Source organism: Mustela nivalis, assembly GCF_964662115.1.
Source record: "Mustela nivalis genome assembly, chromosome: 13".
In the NCBI taxonomy this organism is placed as follows: domain Eukaryota; kingdom Metazoa; phylum Chordata; class Mammalia; order Carnivora; family Mustelidae; genus Mustela; species Mustela nivalis.
Window position 1 is genome coordinate 71,959,746 of NC_139032.1, and position 21,099 is coordinate 71,980,844.

Below are 21,099 nucleotides of genomic sequence, written 5' to 3' on the forward strand. Positions count from 1 at the left end.
TCTTAATCATAGAAAACAAATCGAGGGTTGCTGGAGGGGAGGCAGGTAGAGGGACAGGGTAACAGGCTGATGGACATTAAAGAGGTCATCTGATGTAATGAGCATTGGGTATTATATAAGACGATGAATCACAGACCTCTACCTCTGAAACCAATAATATATTGTATGTTAATTAATTGAATTTAAATTTTAAAAATATATTTTTAATTTTTTGTTCTTGAATGATTACACAGTAGAATATTTAACAGTCTACAGAGAAAAGATATCCCTAGAATTCTAAGATACACATTTTTTCATTTGTGGAACTACTCCCCAGTTTTCAGTTTATGAGAAGAAAGTTTACTCTTAAACCACTTGTCCTAAACAACTGATCAGAAATTTTACTCAATACACATATTGAGGAGGGCCTTAAAGCAATGAGCCCTCAGTAGCAATGGACAGATCTAGCACCCAGATCTTAGTTTCTTTTTTTTTTTTTTTTTAACAGAAATCACAAGTAGGCAGAGAGGCAGGCAGAGAGAGAGAAGGCTCTCTGCTAAGCAGAGAGCCAGATGTGGGGCTCAATCCCAGGACCCTGAGATCATGACCTGAGCCGAAGGTAGAGCTTAACCCACTGAGCCACCCAGGGGTCCCCAGATCTTAGTTTCTAAACACAATTCTCACTAAAAAGAAATTAAGGGCCTACTTAATCAGAGGGAGCCATTTTGTTGTTTATGCAGTAAACTTAGATTGATCCTGCCCCTCTCAGAGGAGCAAAGCCCAGATACAAGGGCAGGTCAGGGCAGGTAGAGACATCCAATCAGTAGGGCACGCATATATATGCTAAAGTGAATTGTAATTCAATTGGCCACCTGTCTGTGACCTAACATGCCTGAGCAATTTTCTCTGTGTTTGCAATCTCATTGACCACCTGTGTATAACCCGGCTAAACTATCTCTATAAAAGTTAGTCTGTGAGGCTGGGAGGGGTCACCTCTTTGCAAGAGATGGCCCTGACTGGTCAGTTTGATTCTCGATGCTTGGTGCGAAATAAAGCTTTGCTTGATCTTCGCTTTGTATCAGTCTTGTTCCTTTGATTACACACCCTAACAGAAATGTAGTTCCCCTTTTCACAGTTGGAGCAGGAAAAGGACAAGACTGATCTAGAGCAGCTTACTGCACTAGAATATCAAGAAGTATGCAAAGAATGACAGGACTATTTCAAAAGGCCACAGGAACCACTTGATGAGGCTCCCATTGGCCACATCTGTAACAGAATATTTTGAGCATCAAATTAATTAATGGTTAAAATAGATTATAATCCAGAGAATAAAATCAGAATGCATGAGCTCTTTCTGAAAGAAAGTAAAGAAAATTCTTCCTTACTGGAGGATGCCAAAAAATAAATATAAACGAATGATGTCATTAGAAAATCATTACAGGTTGTTACAGTAATAGATTAGAGCAGGTAAAATGTTATAGTAGGTAAATGTAGGCATCGTAATTGTCATAAGTAAAAGCTGGGTGAGAAAACAGGGTATTTACATGGTGTCAAAGTACGGCACTGCAAACTACTTATTAATTTCAAAAACAAGGTAATAAGAGCTCTCCAGCGGGGCGGCATGGAGGATAACCAGCTTAACACCCCCAACAGCGAGACCTATGGACTCCGCGTGCTTTCTAATACCATGGACATAATACCATTTCTATGATATTTCCATCAAAAATACAAAACCTGAAACCAATCATGAGGGAAAACCAGACAAAATTAAATTAAGGGATATTCTGAAAATAACCGGCCTATACTTATCAAAACCGTCAAGATCAGGAAACAAAGGAAAAGACTCAGAAATGGGTCCAGGAGATTAGGTAAACAGGACAACTAAATGCAGTGCATGACCCAGCACTCAGAATCAGACCAGGAAAAAGGGGGGGGGGGGGTTCTAAAGGACGTCACTGGGGCAATAGAAGAAATTTGGATGTGGGTTGTCAATTAGATAACAGATTGCAGGAGAGCGAACCCTCCCTCTCTTCCCAACTCCATAGTGCATCTACGTAGGAGAGCGTCCTTGTTCTAAAATACTTCAGCAGTGAGTGTTACATGGCAAAACGTCCCCAACTTATTACCGTCAAAGAGTCCACGCGCTCCGGAGGGGCAGGCCCTGCACGTGGCCCTTCAGCTCCTGGAGCCAAGTCCGGGGCGGCGGCGGCAGGCAGGGGTCTCGCACCTCGACGGTCCCCGCAGGCGGAGGAGACGGGGAGCAGCGGGGCGGGCTGGCGGGCGGCGGGGGTGCGCAGCCCGGGTGTCCCGGTCTGTCCCGCGGCCTCACCCCGGCCTGCGGCGCCAACCCCGAGGCTGCAGCAGCCCCGTGCGGGGCGCAGGGGACCACAGGGCGGCACGCGGGGGCGCGGCGGGAACCGAGGCGGCCGCACGCCCCACCCGACCTTCAGGGTGAAGTGCATCCACCCCCAGCCCGGCCCCAGCTCCCAGCGCAGAGGAGCGGGCTCAGGGCAGAGTGTGCGCGAACCAGGGCTGAAGGCGCAGTAGCGGGCCTCGCAGCCTCCGGGCCAAAGCTGGGACCACCCGCTTACCCTCAGGCCACCCGGTGCTCCGTCACGACCTCTCCGAGCAGCTGGTACCGAGGGCCACGCCGCCGCGCGCGGGAACCCGCTGACCTACCACCGGGTGCTGAGCGCTTGAGCAGGTGTAACCAATGGCTTCTGGAACACTCCCGCGGACGCCGGCAAGACCCGGATGCCACGTGGGGGGCGCACGGACGCGGAGCCGGTGGGTGTGCGGCCGGCACAGCCTGACGAGTGAGGGGCTGGAGGCGTTCGGCAGAGGCTCCGGCCTCCGCCCGCGCGGGGTCAGCCTGGACCGGGCCCTCGCGCGCATCATTTAGGAGCAGGTCGGGAAGTTGTGTGAGGAGACAGACCAGCCCCAACATCCCTCTCCTCACGATCCCAGTGCACTGGGTGGTCTGGGTCAACTCCTGAGGCCATCAAGTCCACGTGTCTCGTGGGGCCATGTGTCCTCTTACTCTGCACGATACCACCATGGTGTCCGTGTGTCCAACGGAAGTGGGGCGGGGGGTCTCTGGCCTGTGAATGTGTGCACATGTGTGAATGTGGGCACACTGTCCACAAGCCGACTCGTGAGTCATGTTGCTTGTGTCTCGGTGGTGGATGTCGTGTGACCCTGCGCCTCACTGCCTGGGGTGCTCCTGTCCTGTCTCCGTGACCCAGTCCCAGCCTGTGCTTTTTGCCCTGGGCAGCAGGGGCCCTTGCCCGGTGGTCGGGTGGCACTTGCCACCCTCAGGACCACCTTCCCGAGTGAGTCAGAATAAACCGGATCCTGTGGGGGCGGGGGGGGGGTTAGTTGTGCATGGACAGCGGGTACCTTTGTTACCCCATTCTTTTTGCGAGGTGTGCAGTTCCTCTTTCCTGTGTCCTTAGAACAGTTCACACACTCTGGATCAGCAAGGGTGAATGGTTACACCAGATAAAGAACCACCAGGAGGACTTGGTCATACCACATGAATAAGCAGATTTTTTCCTCCTTAGAAAAGAAGTAACAGAATAATGCAAGAATTAACAACAGAGCTAATTAAGTTGTAGAATGACATTTTGGGGATAATGGGCTAGAGTGGCCCATTCATGATAAGCTTAAACTAGTTAAACCTGCTACACCCAATGGGGTTGACTGTAAAGCACAGGAATCAACATAGAGTTAATGACGTCACAGCTTTAATAGGATTCATCTTGAAACTCCACTCTCCTAAATGTCAGTGCTCACAGTAAATCTAGCACCAGGCAACAGTGCAACAATAATTTCGCCAGAAGGCTGACAATGAGATACTAAGTAGAAATAATAGGCATTGATATTGGAGAAAAGGAGATAACATTATCACTTGAAAACTGTGATTTTATATCTAAAAAGAAGAGATCCAATTAAAACTGTTCCCCAGCAATAGTTTAGTAAACTAATAACATAAATAAATTTTAAAAAATCAGTAATTTTCTTGTAGCCAGGTGTAAGATAAAGTGACTAGAAAAAGATGCCATTATTAATTATATTAAAATTGTGAGAAATCTTACAATGACTCTGACAAAAACAGGGAATTTACATGAAAGGAACAACAAAATTTTAGTAATAGTAGTGACAAAACAAGTAAACTAAATGAATCCTGATGCAAAATCTAGAGTCCACTTGTGTTTTGATCAATAAACAAAAATAATTCTTTTCTGAAGGGCACCTGGATGCCTCAGCCAGTTAAGCATCTGACTCTTGATTTTGGCTCAAGTCATGATCTCAGGGTCATGAGATCAAGCCCTGTGCTGGGCTCAGCACTGGGTGTGGAGCCTGCTTAAGGGTCTCTCTCTGTCTCTCTCTCTCACTCAAAAATAATTAATAATAATAATGATAATAATTTTTTCTGTAAGATACAAAATTACTATATTAAAGAGATACCTTCAAAATTGAAGCAAATTTCTACAAAAGACAATAGAGATGAAAGACACTTACAGAATCATTTCTCACAAAACCAAACAAAAGAACTTAAAGGGAAAACTGCTATTTAATAGCAAAACTGACTCTAGCCACTTCGCTGTTCCAAAGAGTGGCATAATTATCTCATTTCCTGGCTGCGTGGTTCTTTTATTTAAAAAAAACACACACACATACCAAAAAAAAAAAAAAAAAAAAACACCTCTGAGGGCTGTTTCCTTGTGAAAGCAGGGTCCAGGCTCAGGTAAATGGGAAAAGATTATCATAAAGGACACTAAATTATTCTATTTAAAAATAAATGTATAGGATTTAAAGTTCAATCGTGGCTTCTTCAGAAGGATTAGGAACACCGGAAGAGAGGAGACTAGAGAGAGAATTACAAAGAGAGCCTAGAAACCTTGAGAACTAAAAGGAATCCAGAGAAACTAGCCAGTGAGAAATATTTTGTAACCGGCAAGGCTAAGATCTATTCAAATTCTGGTATGTCATAATGAATTTTAGATTGTTGGCTAGTCTTAGCTATTCTCTACTCCCTCTACTTCTTCCAGAATTTCAGCTGAAGTCCTATAAACACAGCAGTCTTGGGGTACCTTGGGGTAGCTTCAGGTAATGGAGGAATAAGAGAACTACCAGAATGGAGAACTTGTGGGTGGATCACTAGCCAACCACGAAGCTAACTTAGCAGATCCTTGAGTGGTCACATACAATAAAGTATTGAGACTTCACAGAATTAGTTCAGGAAATCACTAAAAATGAAAACAGCACTCATAAAATCTCTTGAATGAGGAGAATCTGGTTTCCAGAGTTGCCACATAATATTACTTAAATGTTTAGTCTTCAACAAAAAGTGATGACACATGCAAAGGGAACAGGAAAGCATGGCCTGTGTTTAATAATGACAGAAGGATCGATCCATCTAGAAGATATAACAAGTGTAAATACATAAAGAGGCACTTAAAGAGCAGAGCCCCAGCTCTGCCGGGATGGCTCCATCAGTTGAGCGTCCGACTCTTGATTTTGGCTTGGGTCGTGATCTTAGAGTCCTGGGATTGAGCCCTTTAAGCCCTATGTGGGCTCATCCCTCTCCCTCTGCTCTGCTCATTCTCTCTTTCTCCCTCACTGTCTCTTTTCTCTCTCTCAAATAAATAAATCTTTAAAAAAAAAATCCCTAAAAGAAACAGAAACTGGCAGAACTAGAGGGAGAAGCAGACCATTCAACAATAGTTGAAGACATTAACATACACAGCTCTCAATAATTCATAGAACAACTGGACAACCTCTCAAGAAGGAGAGAGGACTGGAACAGCACTGTAAAACAAATAGCCTGAACACCATTTCTAGAACACCCCACCCAACAACATGCACATGCATGTCCTTCTCAAGTGCATGTAGAACACTGCCTGCTGATTTTGTGCCATGGTGCAGCATGCATTCTGGTGTGTTTGGCTCCCTTCCCTCCACAGTGTGCGTGCAAGATCCAAGCTAGTGTGTGTGGCTCCAGCTGGCCCATCTGTATTGGTATATTATAGTCGATTTTATGATCAGAATACTATTTATCCGCTGTTCTATCGTGAGATATTTGAACTGTCTCCACTCTTGGGCTATTTCAAGTAATGCGGTATAACCCTGCACGTGTATATATTTGGGTACATGTGTACACACTTCTGATGGGTCTATACTTAGGAGCGAAAACACTGGCAGAACATGATTAAGTCACCTTCAGTAGCAAGTGCCGAATGATTTTCCAACATGATAAGTCAGTGTCAGTGGTCCTATTGCTGAATAACAAAGTAATCAAACCTTAGTGCCTTTAAACAGTAGGCATTTCCTTTTATCTCATGGATGTCTGGACCAGGAATTCAGACTTTGGAAGGGTGATGTTTGTGACAGGCTGTGTCCTCCCCTAACCATGGTTTCCCTTTCCACTCTTTTGTTACCCACAGTCACCTGAGGTCCCGGAGCAGATCTTCCTCCTAATGGAGCATCAGAAGGTCAACAGTAGCCTAACACTAAATACATTTAATTAAAAATCAATGATATTTCATTATTTTATTAATAATTATGTCATTGCTATTATTCCCAGAATAGTAGCCATTAAAATATTAACAGATACCGGACACCTGGATGGTTCAGTCGGTTAAGCACCCAACTCTTGATTTGGGCTCAGGTCATGATCTCAGAATTGGGCCCCATGCTGGGCATGGAGCCAGCTTAAGATTCTCTCTCTCCTTCCGCCCCTCCCACTCCCTCTCTACACATTTTTTTTTTAAATGAATAATTTTTTAAAATTAGCAGATATTGTCTTTGGATAGTTGCATATAGGTGATCTTTCTTTTCACCTTTAAAAAGTTTTGTTGTATGTGCAAAAAGCATTTATTACCTGTGTAATCCAAAACAAACTTATAAAAACCTTCTGATTTATCTAAAACATAACTTATTTTTTAACTTTATTTTTGAGAGCGGTGTTAGATTCATAGCAAAGTTGAGCAGAAAGTACAGAGATTTGCTGTATTTCCTCTGCCCCCAAACACAACTTCCCCCACTATCAGCCTTTGTCAGACACTTGTTATAATCAATGCATCTAAACTGATGCATCATTATAACCCAAAGTCCAGAGTTTACGTGAGGATTTACTGCGATGTCACACACCATCGTTGTAGTATCATACAGAATAGTTTCCCCACCTAAAATTCTCGGACCTGTTCACCCTTCCCTCCCTACTCCTCCCTGGTGACTACTGATCTTTTTACTGTCTGCATAGTTTTGCCTTTTCCAGAATGTCATGTGATTGGAATCAGAGTATATAGCCCTTTCAGATGTTTTTCATGCATTTAAGTTCCATGTCTCTTCTGAGCTTGACAGCTCATTTCTTTTTAGTACTGGATAATATTCCATTGTCTGGATGTCCCAGTTAATGTATCTACTCAGCCTCCTGAAGGATATCGTGGTTGCTTCCAAGTCTTGGAACCTATGGATAAAGCTGCCAAAAACATCCATGGGCAGGTTTTTGGGTGGACATAACTTTTCAATCATGAGGGTAAATACCAAAGAGTATGACCACTGGGTTATATGGGATGAGTATATTTAATGTAATTTATAAACTGCCCAGAAACCTGACCTTCCTACATAATGTAACAACTATAAACTCTAGACAAACTACCAAAACCAATTCTCTTAAGGCTCCCCGGAGTCAACAAAAGTAGATTTTGGAAGAGAGCTAAAATATGGACTGGATCAATACACGGTGAGCTTCCTGGATTTAGGAATTCTGTCTGAAGTGAAACAGCCAAAATGGGACCAAGAAGAGCTGAGGTTTTCATTGAAAACCACTTCTTTTCGGCCTGAGAGAGGCAGAGCCAGAGACAGAGAGGGAAGGGAAAATTCGAGAAAGAAAAAAGGCAGAGGGGACAGCTCCATATTCTATGGCTAAATCTGCCCAAGTCTCTGGCACCTCTGAAAAGACACATATTGCAGAGTAGATTGCACACAGCTTTGCTAAGGGGGGAAAAAAGAATTGAACGGACATAAGAACTGCCACCCACAAAGAAAGACCACTTGCAGTTTGAGTCTCAGCCTGTTAATTGCGCACTAAACGCAAAGCACCTCATTGGAGGAATGTATTTAATAGAGTCCAGATTCTCTACAACATAACATCCACAATGTCCAGGATATAATCCCAGAACACTGGACATATGAAGAACCAGGAAAAAGTGGGGCAGTGGGAATAGGGGGACAATCAACAGAGGCCAAACCCAAAATGACCCAGATGTGTCACTATCAGACAAGAACTTAAAAGCAGTTATTATACGTATGCTTTGTGAACTTTAAAATTAAGTTCATAATGAATGAAAAGGTTGGAAATATTAGGAAAGGGATATAAAAAAAACCAAATGGAAATTTTAAAACTTTTTTTTTTTTTTAAGATTTTATTTCTCTGAGAGAGAGAGCAAGAGTAGAGGGAGAAGCAGACTTCCTGCTAAGCAGGGAGCCCGATGTGGGACTCGATCCCAGGATCCTGGGATCATGACCTGAGCCAAAGGCAGATGCTTACTACTGAGCCACGCAGGCACCCAGAAATTTTAAAACTTGGAACAGTATCTGAAATAAAAATTCACAGGATGGTCTTTAATATCATAATGGACATAGCAAACAAAGTCAGTGAACTTAAAATACGGATCTTTTCTTAAATGCCTCCGAAATCTGCAGTACAGTATCAAATGATTTTTTTAAAGATTTTATTGTTTTTTTTTTAATTAAAAACAATTTTTTTTAATTTGACAGAGATCACAGGTAGGCAGAGAGGCAGGCTGAGAGAGAGGAAGGAAAGCAGGCTCCTTGCTGAGCAGATGCGGGGCTCGATCCCAGTACTCTGGGATCATGACCCGAGCCGAAAGCAGAGGCTTTAACCCACTGAGCCACCCAGGCGCCCCTAAGATTTTATTGTTTTTGAGAGAGACAGAGATGGAGCACAAGTGGGGAGGAGGGGCAGAGGGAGATGGAGAGAGAGAATCCTCAAGCAGACTCCCCACTGAGCAACTGAGCAAGGAGCCACACAGGACAGGGTGGGGTGGGGGGGGCAGTGTTGATTCCAGGACCCATGAGATCATGACCTGAGCTGAAATCAAGAGTCAGACACTCAACTGACTGAGCCACCACCCAGGCACCCCTAGAGCAGTATCAAATGAATTAACATAGCTTTAACTGGAGTCCCATGAAGAGAAAAGGGAACAAATAGCACAGAAAAAAACAAACAAAACTTTTGGGTAAATAATGGCCCCAAATATCCCAAATTTGGTGAAGCATAAAAATTTAGAAATTCAAAAATCTAAGCAAACCTCCAACAGGATAAATATCCCCCCAAAAAGCACACCCTGGCATATCATAAAGTGCTGAAATCCAAAAATAAAGAAAATCATGGAAGCAGCCAGAAAAAAAAAAAAAAAAGACATCCAGGGAAACAACAGTTTAAAAGACCCATTATCACACTGGAAATGTTGGAGGTTAAAAACAGTGGAAATCTTCATAGTGTTGAGATAAAACAAATACTCAAAAAAAAAAAATTAGATTTTGTATTTGAAGACAGGTCTGGAATCAAAAGTAGCATGATAGAATTATGTATCTAACCGCTAATACCCAATACTCTTTTCAGGAACAACCACACAAAAATTAGGTATCCTTCAACCATTATGTTTTCTCCCTGTCCTTTTTATTTTATTTTATTTGTTTAGTAGCACAGAGGGAGAGGGAGAGGGAGAAGCAGACTCCCGGATGAGCAGGGAGCCCTACATGGGGCTCGATTCCAGGACCCTGAGATCATGAACCCAGCCAAAGGCAGACCCTTAACCAACTGAGCTGAGCCATCCAGGTGCCCCTGTCCTTTGTATTTTAAAGGCAACTTCATCAATGGTCCTTAAATGTAAAAGCAATGTGTCACTTCTGAAGACAAAGAAAAACTTAAATTTTTAAACAGGCATTGTTGGAAAAGCTGAATGTTTCCCATTTTTGGTAGCATTATGATCTTCCACTTCAAAAAAAGAACGGAACAATTGTTAATCGAGTCCAACAAACTGGAACCTGAATTTAGGGTAAAAGGAAGCAGAAGGGAGCCACGTGGGCTTTTTGGCTGTGACTGGAGACAAAGCAATGGGGACTCTCCAGCCTCTTTTCCACAGTGTCAGGACCTGTGGGGCAGCTTACAGTACCGGCTGACATTTTGTGCCCACAGCCACGTCGGTCAGTCTCAGGCAAAAGCAGAACTGCCTGTTCTGTATGTTCATCTGGGATTACTTTTCTCAAAAATATACATGAATGAATGAATGAATGAATGAATGATCTTTCACCACTGACTTCTCTCCAAGAATCTGACTGCCATTTTCCATGTGTTCTGCCTTTGTTCCTGCTTTGCTCTGGGACTTCCAGTTAATTCGACAATGTCCACTTTCGAAAGGGAGCTCAAGATATGGCAGGCAATTGGGCCTTTCTCAGTTCTTAAGGGTGTTGCCAGGCAATTCCCCAGAAGTTGAACTGTTTTCCTAGGGAATCAGTAAAAATCAAGGCGCTCCTTCAAAAGAACTGACCATGTAGCTTTTATTCACCACTTAGGGCATGGGTAGGATTTTCCTTTCCAATAGGATGATCACAGGCTTAACTAGCTCCACACATATTGCAAAGGATTCTATGAAGACTTTGCATATAAAATACAAAAATCTGTTACATATACATCCATTTAACAGCAGTTTGTACATTACAAGGAGTTCGTGTCAAAGTAACTCCCTGTACTTAACAAGCAGCATGACTAGATTGTGGCAGCAGCAGGCAGAAATGTCCCCCTCCCCGCCGAAGGGCAAGTGGTGTTCGTACAGGGCAGGCGCCACTAGAGCACAGATCCACAAGGTCACATCTATCTTCTTTCTTCCGTTACCACGTACACGAGGGAGAGATGGAAGGGGAGAGCACTGCTTTGGCAGCCGTCAGTCTTCCTGGCAGGTAAACCGTCACAGGCAATTGTGAATGGGACACTAACATTCTAGAGAAACTGCTGCTCTTTCTCACCAAAAACACAACCTTATACTACTTCCACTGTTCTGATTTCCAGCTGCCAAACTTCAGGTCCCTCCTTGTCACATACCAATACACTTGTGAAGCTCTATCCAGTGCACTCATTTCAAGAATAAGGGGTTCAGTAATTAGGCTCTCTAAATCAGATGCCTGTATGACAAGTAGCACCGAAGAGTTCCAGGGAAAAAATAATAAAAATCAGTAGCAGAGGGCTTTGGAGAATGAGGGCCAGAGACACAAACATGTGTGGGTCCTCTTGTCACCTATCCACCAGTGTCAACATCCCATAGTAACAAACTCTCAGTTACCAACCCTTTTAACAAGTAAGTGCCCACCCAACATGAGCTGCAGCGGGACACCGGGATTTCACATCACCAGTGTGCCAGTGACTTGGCTGGTCCAGGGGAAGGCATTAAGAGAGTAAAAAGGAATTGTGCTTACAGAAAGCGACAATGAATGAACTGAACAGCACTGCACACAAAGGTTCAAGTGTCAGCACCTCTCAGCACCATGGGAAATTCCCAGTAGTAAATAACAAAGAGTTTAAAAAGCATAAAACTTGATGAGGTGAAACACTCCATATGGGCCGAGAGCCCAATTCTTGTCCTCAGATCCTTTTACTTTCTGAAAACAGCCAACCTGCATGGTGTTCTTGCCTCGGAGGCGTATCCCAGGGTCTGTAAATCGAAGTCAGAGGGCTCTCAGCAGAGAGGGAAATACTGATCTGGAAAACACCAAATTCTATGAGGCTACACGCTTTCTGAAAAATAGCCAAAGTTCATTTCCCCCAAGCACAAGCCATTCTGAGGTGAAGTCCACAAGAAGCTTACAATTCACAATGCTACTAAAACCCACAATTATATTTACCACCATCTAAGAGGATGTTTCGATAACCAAGCACCTAGATTTTCATTCAAAAACCCCCTTTCCAAATCAGAAGCAACCCCAGAACATAGTACATCCAGCCAAGTCCACATAATATCTATGGCAGTGCAAGCGCATTGCAACCTTTACTTATGAGTCAGGAGAAGAATTTGGTGGGTCTGAAGAGCATTTAAAATGGTGGTGAGGAGGGGGGAATCAAAGTGTATTACACATAGTTACGAGTATATATTATCATCGCTTCTCAGCCTTTTGGCTAAGATCAAATGAAGAGTGTTATTTCACAAAACATTTATTTCAGTTTTGTATTCGTTCACACACACACACACACACACACACACACTCTTCTGGGTCAAGATGTAAGCAGCTGAAGAACCATGAGAGACTGTGGACTCTGAAAAACAATCTGAGGGTTTTGGAGGGGAGGGGGGTGGGGGGTTGAATGAGCCTGGTAGTAGGCATTATGGAGGGCACAGATTACATGGAGCACGGGGTGTGGTGCATAAACGATGGATTCTGGAACACTAAAAAGAAATTTAAAAAATAAAAAAAAGAAAAAGATGTAAAAAGTTATTTTTCTTATGGCCACAGTCAATATTATGGTGTATGGAGACCACCAGAAATAATAACCATGGAGTTTCCACGCTGGTTCTAACATTAGTAAGGGCTCAGTATTGGCCGTACAACCAATTTAGTGCTTGGAATCCAAGGTGAACTAGCGTTCAGTGGACTGCAAATACTTGCGTTAGACTAGGTGTTCCCCCCCCCCCCCCGACCCCTACACCCTGAGGCAGGGGTATAAGCAGTACAAAAAAAAGAAAGGAACCCTAGCTGCAGCTGTTTGAGTGATATCACATTATTCCCAAACGGCTAATTAAGATGTTTGCCCTCCTATTCCCTAGTCATACTGTTAGCCTAAAAATGGGTGGAAAATTTTGTCCTCTTCACAATTTCGAGATTACAAACAGTCTAAACCAAAGCGGTTATGATTTTGTTGTTGATTTGGCTTTTGCAAAATATGCAACCACAGATACAAACAGAGCAGGCTTATCCTAACGTACTCTCATCTCGATGAACTTATCACATGGAGACCGAAGTCTCTCTCTCAACCTGTGAAGATGCTAAACAATCAGTCTCTAAAAGCTGATCATCTCAACAAATGACAGTGTTCAAGGTCATGGTACTTAGATACCGGGGGGAGTGGCCTGTTGAACACCTCCTCCCAAGAGCATCTCGGGCAGGCTAGGGGCAGCACCAGGCAGGGCAGTTAATACCTGGGTCCCAGCCCAGGCCAGGCTGCAGGGCAGAAGCTATGCCATCTCCTACCTCCTTCTTCAGGCATAAAGCAAGGGGTTTATTAAACTAAGTCAGTTACAGAGTCCCTTCCGGAAATAACTGTATTTACTTTGGATGCAGTTCTAAGACTTTCATCCAGCTTGCTCTGCAGCTCTGCCTCCTGCTGTAATAAAAGCTTTAATTCTTTTCTTAACTATTTCCATTCATTTCACCAACAACTACCTCTCAAACATTCAAGGTCCCATTAAGCTCACTTGGCCCAGACATTGTTAAAGATCAAATAAAATAAAGCTAATAAGGAACAAAATTTAAGGCATATTTTTTTTATTTCAGCCAAGGAATGATGCATGCTACAGATTAATCTTTACTTTTGCCCACTTGGTTTTTCAAAGAATACCACCATTTCAACCCCCAATGAACATGGCACTCGTTTCTTTCTTCCCCTTCTAATTTATTCCAGATTTTCAAGTGTTTTCTTCAGTAATGATGCCTTCTCCTGCAGCTCAGGTCTGCTGTCTGTCTCCATAGTAGCTAAAGACTCAATTAGGAGCATTCTGCACTCAGATGTCAAACTTTCCCACTGTTTAGATTCTGAATGGAAAAAGAAGAAAAACAGAATCCTTATAGAACAAACAAGCAAAAAACCTAAAACTAGTCTTTCTGATTTTCTTCTAAATCACCTAGCCCCCAAATAAATATAAAGCAACCCCCGATAACAGTTCAGGATAGAATAGGTTCAGTAGTTGTCTCAATGCAGGTCAGGGAGTTTCATCCTCTGCCCCCAGTATTGCTGGGACAAAGAGAATCTAGGGATGCTGAAGCCCAATGGGAGGGAGGAGGTAGCAGGGCAAAGGACACAGTAACAAAAAAGCCATTTAACACACAAAAAAACCTCTTTATAAAATATGCTCAGTAAGAAAACCTCTAATAAATTTCATAATTGCCAAGTCAGTCCGAAAAGATTTTATTACTCCTTTCTTTAAAGCACCAGAGATCTATACCCATACTGAAAATTCTAGAAACCCAGAAAGTATACCAGGTCCTAAATCCTGTTTATGAGGTTCTGCCACTTTCTAGTGATAAGGTTTTAAGCAGGTTGCTTTGCTGGTTACCCTCCTTTTCCTCCTCTAGAATACATTCGTACGTATCATGGAACCTTAAGAGGGGTGCTTTATTGCTAAACAGAGAGAGAGAGAAAGAAGTAGAAATAGCAAATATATGAGACTCTACAGAAAACAGTTGCATCTTCTCCATTCTTAATCTATAGGCTTAGAATAATTAAAAAAGAAGAGAGAGAGAAAAAGTAACCTCTGTTTTAAATACCTCACTGAAGAAAAAGACAGTAGTTTGCTTTTATCATTAGAAGAAATCTGCTTCTTGATAAAAGATATGGGGGGGGGGGGAACCCAGGGGAAAAAAAATAAGACTAAGCAAACACTGTCAAATTTGATGGGTTGGGTGATAAGTGTTAAAATGTTTTCCCAACCCCACTCTTTAATTGTGTCACTCTGTTTCTTGACATGGGTACCGGGAACCCCATTCTGCTCCTGTCAGACATGGACTTGGAAGTCCCCCAGATTACATCAGGAGTCATGGTGGAGACAAAACTTTTTTATTTCAACATAACTGTAGCTTCAAAATACATTAAAAGTATGTAAAAATGAAAGAGTACCAAATTTAAACACTGAATAAAATTTAAAGGTTTTAGCTTTATAGAGCTCACTCACATGTTCATGTACTAATTTATATTTTAGAGTATACACTTACTAAAAACAAAAACATGAAAAAATTTCTAAAATATATGCCATAAAGTATCCTGGTTTCCCGGTCCTCCTCCAGTCAGAAGAATCAAGAAGTCACCTTCAAAATATGATTTTATATATATATATACATATATATCTCGATAGATAGATATAGATATCTATCTATATATATGTAATGGAATACTACGCAGCCATCAGAAAAAAAAAAGAAATCTTGCCATCTGCAATGACGTGGACAGAACTAGAGGGTATTATGCTAAGCGAAAGAAGTCAATCAGACAAAGACAATTATCATATGTTCTCTCCGATATGAGGAAGTTGAGAGGTAACATGGGCAGTTGGGGGGTTGGAAAGGAGTAAATAAAACAAGAGGGGATCGGGGAGGGAGACAAACCGTAAGAGACTCAATATCAGGAAACAAACTGAGGATTGCAGGGGAGGGTGGCTGGGTGACTGACACTGAGGAGGGTACGTGCTATGGTGAGTGCTGTGATGTGTGTAAGCCTGATGGTTCACAGACCTGTACCCCTGGGGCAAATAACACATTATATGTCAATTAAAAAAAAAAAAAAGAACTCACCTTCAAGTTTTTTAAGCAGTAATTCTATCACAGATAAAGCTTCTGTTCTCACAGATGAATAGGTCTTATTTTCTAAGAAGAAAATCAGATATTCACATTATTTGCTTTATACGCCTTACAAACAGAAGCTCCAAGGTTAAGTTAGTGTTACTGGAAGAAAGGAATTCAGAAATTACAAATTCAGGGAAAGATACACCTGTTCTTAAGCTTCACTCTGCTAATTAGCATCATATACTTGAAATGTGTGACCTGTCCCTAGTCCTTACTTGAAAAAGCCCAATACACCAATCACCACAATACAAATGGCAATATTGAAAGGACCATTTTAGAGGAAAGAAATCGAAGGACACTATCTCAAACACAGAGTTGTCATCACACGAGACCTCAGAAAGGTCTTAGGTTTGCAGGACTTCCTCATTTTATCTGGGAACAGTACACAACCCCGAGGGCTGAGGGCAATCAGGGACAGCTGGCTGCGATCCTGCAAAGACCAGAGGCTTAGTGGCCGGTTTTTTATTCGAAGGTTGCTACCTCCAAGAGCTGCAACTGAAATAGGCTTCTGTGGTGTCTATTCTAGCACAGGGTGAGACTGTCTTCGGAAAAAATTAATACACAGCCAAACCTAGGTAAGGAAAGCACGGGGGGAGCTTATAACATCCTTTTATGCTACCAGGTACAGAGGTGCTTAGAAGGATGACAGTGACCTGCCAGTAAGACATAGGAATCAGCTTAAAGGAGCTTCCACTGGCCAAATCTGGAACAATTAGAGCAAAAAAAAGTAATTAAGGAAAATAATTAATTACAAACCAGTGGAGGAGGGGAGAAAATCCACGCATCAGTACTATTAACAGATAAATGAAGAGGCAGGCAGAGGTGGGATCTCGTTTACAAGAGGGTGCCAACGGCCAGACGGTAGACAGCAAGAAAGCACCAGAGCTAGAAAAATCATGTTCGTGAAAACTGGTTCAGGGAAGAACCACGGATGCACACGGAGTCTACAGGTGCTCTCAAGAAGAGCAGTGTGTCCGCACAGTCTCGGGCATCTTCTCTCTGACTGCTGGCTAGACCGTGCGGAAGGGGAGCAGGGCCAAGCAGGGCAGATGAACGCGCTGTGCCTCCGGAAGTGAGAGGGCACAGCCTCACTTTCAGAGTATCCCCCAACCGGGAACTCAGAACCTGGATCTAATCATGAGGAGACATCAAACAAACCCCAAATAAGAAACATTCTAGTTTTTAAAAGGCGGGAGGTGGTGGGGTGGAGACTTTTGTTCAAAACTGTCAATATCACGTGAGAAAAAGGAAGGCTGAGGAAGTATCCTAGACTCAAGGAAACTAAAAAGACACAGCTAAATTCAGTAAATAATCCTGGATTCCTGACTGAAGGGGAGGGGGGAAAGTCTGTAAAAGAACACTGTCAAATCGACTGAACCTAAAATACGAATGCTATAAATCTGACTAAGGCCACTGCGCCGGCGTCCTACGCCCAACGACCAGTCACTGTACTGAGCCGACACAGAGCAGGCACACTGAAGAGCTCAGGAACCAAAGCGCATGACGTCAGCAACATGCTGTCAGATGGTTCCAGAAAAGCGTACATACAGAGAAGTACAAATGATGAAGTAACTGGGACAGAACAGTAACAGCTGACTTTGGGTAAAGGATATACAGGCATTACATGTACTATAACTGCAGCTTTTCTGTAAGTTTGAAATTATTTCCAAATAAGAGTCTAAACAAAACAACCTGTCACAAACATCTTCCCAACATCCTGAATTACAGTTCCAGAATAATACAGCACAGCATGCGGCCACGGGTCAGGTACACGAAGGAGTTCAGCAGCTGCTCCACAAATCTAGCTCCGAGCACCAGGGAGGGAACATCTGAAGCTTCACTCCCCAAGCTTTAAATTCGGACTCATCACTGCCAGCTCACTACACTCACCTAAAGAATATGTGATTGATTTACAAGTTTCAAGGAGAATTTCAGCCAAAGCCTCAGGATCTGCATGTTCTTCTTCCAAAAGCATTAATCTGCACAAATCAGAAAGTGAGATACAAATTGCTAGTTATGAAGAAACATTCTAGAACCATTCTGCCACAAGTAATTTCTACCTGCATATATCACTTTTAAATGTCACTGCAGCTTTTCAGTTTTAAGATAAAAGAATTCCACTGATTTGCTATAAAACACTAAGGGGGCGGGGGAGACAAAACAAAGAACTGAACTACGAAACGAAATTACCCCTGAAAAAAGGCATTCATGGACTGTAGGACTCCAAGCTGCACTTTCCACGTGCTCAGTTTTAGCCGTTCACACATCAGCTTGCACAGCTCCTGACGGTAACAACCTGGGGAGAGCAGGGCAGAGAGTGTGCAGGGACAAGAGACAGAGCGAATGAGGGACACAGAGACATTAGAGCAGAGAAGAATAGAAAGACAGAAAAAGCAGTAGGAGGAAAAAAATAAAATAACAAATGGCTTTCATTAAAGCCATGAAATGTCAAAAAACTTCAGCAGGACTTAGTGCCCAATTCCCAAATCTCCCTGGCCAGGAACACCCACCCACACCACCACCCGCCCCGAGGGTCCTATGTAACTGTTAACTCTCCTAGGAACAAACACAGAATCTTAACCACATCACCTTTTCCTTTAAGATACCCCGAGTGACAGCCAGAGAAAGCAGAACTCTGGAGGCAGGGAACTCAACTCGGGACACAAGCTTCTGTACCTGGTTGGCTCTTTAAGAGACAACATCTTATTCCAAACATGTTATGCCAACTGCCCTTGTGATAATTACATAATTAGTATTATGCTAACTGATGTGAAAGGAATATGAAACTCAACGAAGTAGTTATTTTTTAAATGCTGTAAAATTTAGTATGGTTCATAAATGATGCATGGGGGTAAAAATCTAGAATAATGTTGCACTTGATTTGTTTCACAAGAAACCGTAAGTTCTTTTTCCACTACAAAGAAACAGAAACCAAAAATTGCAGATGTGCCTAAGAAGCCAGTATGGAACAGTTCCGTTTTCAAAGGCCTTGGCATTCCCCTCAATAACTAGCAAATGAATGTACATTCCTATGCTTTCTATGAAAATGAACTGCTTTGTTTTGAGATGTCACCTTTTTTATAGAATTCCCTACTTCAATTCTCTACTTATCAAGCAAAAGTTAGGAGTCCTAACAGTGTCAATAACATGGTCTACTGCCACAGTCCTCAACGTAATGCCAAGAAATAAGGCCACTTAACAAATCTCTGTCTTTTGGAAAATCCTTCCAACACACAGCAAGTATGCTTACGTTGGGTCTCCACATTTCGGGGCCAGGCTTTGCCCAGGCTCTCGAAGGCTCCCAGCAGACACTCCAGCTGCAGCTCCTTCTCCTTCTCATTCTCATCTTCATTTTTGCTTGTCCGAACGCCGGAGCTTTCAGGCGAGTGCTAGGGTACATCGAAGCAAAAGAAAGCAAAACTTATTTTCCATCAAAGTTACAGGGGTACTGCAAAACAATCAGGGTACCAGAGGAGATGTCAGCCAAGAATTAATTGCTAAATTCTCTACAACAGGTCTTCCTATTTGTAAAAAGAATGTGTTGCAGAAATACTACACCTAATAAATTTGGAAAATCCTTTAAAGGACTCTGTTAGGAAAGGTGAAAAAAATCCTGTATATGTAGTATTTTAAACATAAAATTAAAAAGCTTGCATTGGAATCATGGGATTAAAGATGCAAGAACTCAGTAATCATCTCAATCCAAACTCCATCTTAGTAAGAAAGGGAAACACGCCGAAAAGTGACTCACCCAGCTAGCTCGTGATACAGTCCATTGAAAACCCAAGTCTCCCAAATCCATGTACTATCATTATGTAACAGAAATTATTTAAACAGCCTTGCTATACAAAGAAACCTGCAGATTAGCAGCAACACAAGACATAAAAACGCTATTTAAAATATTTCGTGTTTCACACACACAAAAAATAAATGATAAGCCCTAACTTTTTTTTTCTCTGAACCGCTGCCCAAACTTTACAAACGAGTACTTCATTTTCCAAATGAAACCGAAGTCTTCTTGACCAAAGTCCCTCAGTATATGGCGGAAACAAGTAACAGTGGTCCATTGAGCTCCCTGTGCTCGCTCTCAGAGTTGAGTGAAGACTGGGGTGGCTTTTACACACACTTAAAAGGCAGAGCGTGTCACCACTAGGTCAGAGACTGTCCATTCACCCCAGCACTCGCTCCTGGAAGTCACTGTCCCCACTGCCTTGAGTTTCCCGAAGTGCAGGTTGAAACCCCTGCAACAAACCCGTCTTTCTGCTTTGCTTAAAAAGAACGACCCTCTTCCCTCCTCCCATGGAAGCAAAGAGACGCGTAGAGGACTGCCTTCCTGGGCTTCCCGTGCAACAGAGCCGCGGCTAGCTGCCCAAGGACTGGCCGATGAAACAGAAGTGCTCGTGCCATGCAGCAATGTCCGAGAGCTGTCCTTGAGAGAGAACAGACGTGCCGAATCCAACCCTTCATCCTTTCTTCACCTTCTACACCATTACCCGCCCAGAAGGCAGTGCCACCATGGACCACAGTGGCCACGCTCCAAGGAAGGCAGAGCTGGAAGCTGGTGAAGAGTCAACTATTGAGCCCAAACCTCAACTATTCCATGACAGACAAAACTCTACCTTGTTCAAGGCCGTGATACTTTGGGATTTCCTGCTATTCGCAGCCACACTAATCCTAATAAAATAAGTGAAGAGGATGCCAGGAAAATCTTCCTTCCTTTTCTTTCTTTTTACATTTTAGTTTTTAAGTCTAAACTAGACCTGAGGGATACAGGCGATCTTACCTTCTTGATGAGAGGTATGACAATATCAGAAAACTCCTGGAATCTGTCTTCTTTGGTGGCCTTCAAGACATCCGCTGCACAGCTAATTGCTACGATCTTGTATTTCAGATTCTCTTTGCAACACTCCTTCAGAACAGCCTGGAGAATCTCATTTGTGCTGGGTTGATTGGGCACAGGCTTTTCCAGCTCTGCACTACAGGAGCCACAAAAAAGCATCAGACAGTTAGTAAAGACTTCAGCTTTGGGGTTCAGTTTAAGAAACAGCATCTTCACTGAAAGAACATTTACCTGCAAGCTGTCACCACACAGGCAATGGCTTTCAACAGCTCTTCCTAAAGGGTTGAAAGATGAGGGAACAGTGTTAAGCACACAGGTGTCATTCACCTTCTACGTACTATGTTACCTCAGGAATACTTAATAACTATGATGACCAAAATGAACCAGAGTCATCTTCTCTTCAATGCACTTGACTATTTAACAAGCACACCATAGGTTTTTACTCCAAACCATAAGAGAAGATAACTGTCTTTATCTCCATTTCATAAAGCCTGGAGACCTGACTTGCCCAAGGTCAACAGGCGACGTGTCAGTCAACGGGATTCTGATTCCCAGTCCAACACTTCTTCTCCAGTACAGTGCTGGCCACTGCTGACTGTGACAACATCAAGGAGACTGGGATGTGCTGCCACAGTCTCATCTTC

General features: G+C 42.9%; 1 protein-coding gene across 1 annotated transcript in view; it reads right to left on the reverse strand.

Annotated features, from left to right (window-relative positions):
- Positions 1-13,528: 13,528 nt before the first annotated feature.
- The window catches only part of ECPAS (Ecm29 proteasome adaptor and scaffold), a 295,320-nt gene continuing 287,749 nt past the window's right edge, over positions 13,529-21,099 (reverse strand). The window contains exons 43-49 of the mRNA XM_082696890.1: positions 20,687-20,730; positions 20,399-20,591; positions 18,866-19,004; positions 17,806-17,911; positions 17,506-17,594; positions 15,565-15,636; positions 13,529-13,812 (exon numbers count right to left, since the gene is read on the reverse strand). Of these exons, the coding sequence (XP_082553016.1) occupies positions 13,673-13,812; positions 15,565-15,636; positions 17,506-17,594; positions 17,806-17,911; positions 18,866-19,004; positions 20,399-20,591; positions 20,687-20,730 (783 nt within the window). The 3' untranslated portion in view covers positions 13,529-13,672. The remainder of the gene's footprint in view (positions 13,813-15,564; positions 15,637-17,505; positions 17,595-17,805; positions 17,912-18,865; positions 19,005-20,398; positions 20,592-20,686; positions 20,731-21,099) is intronic.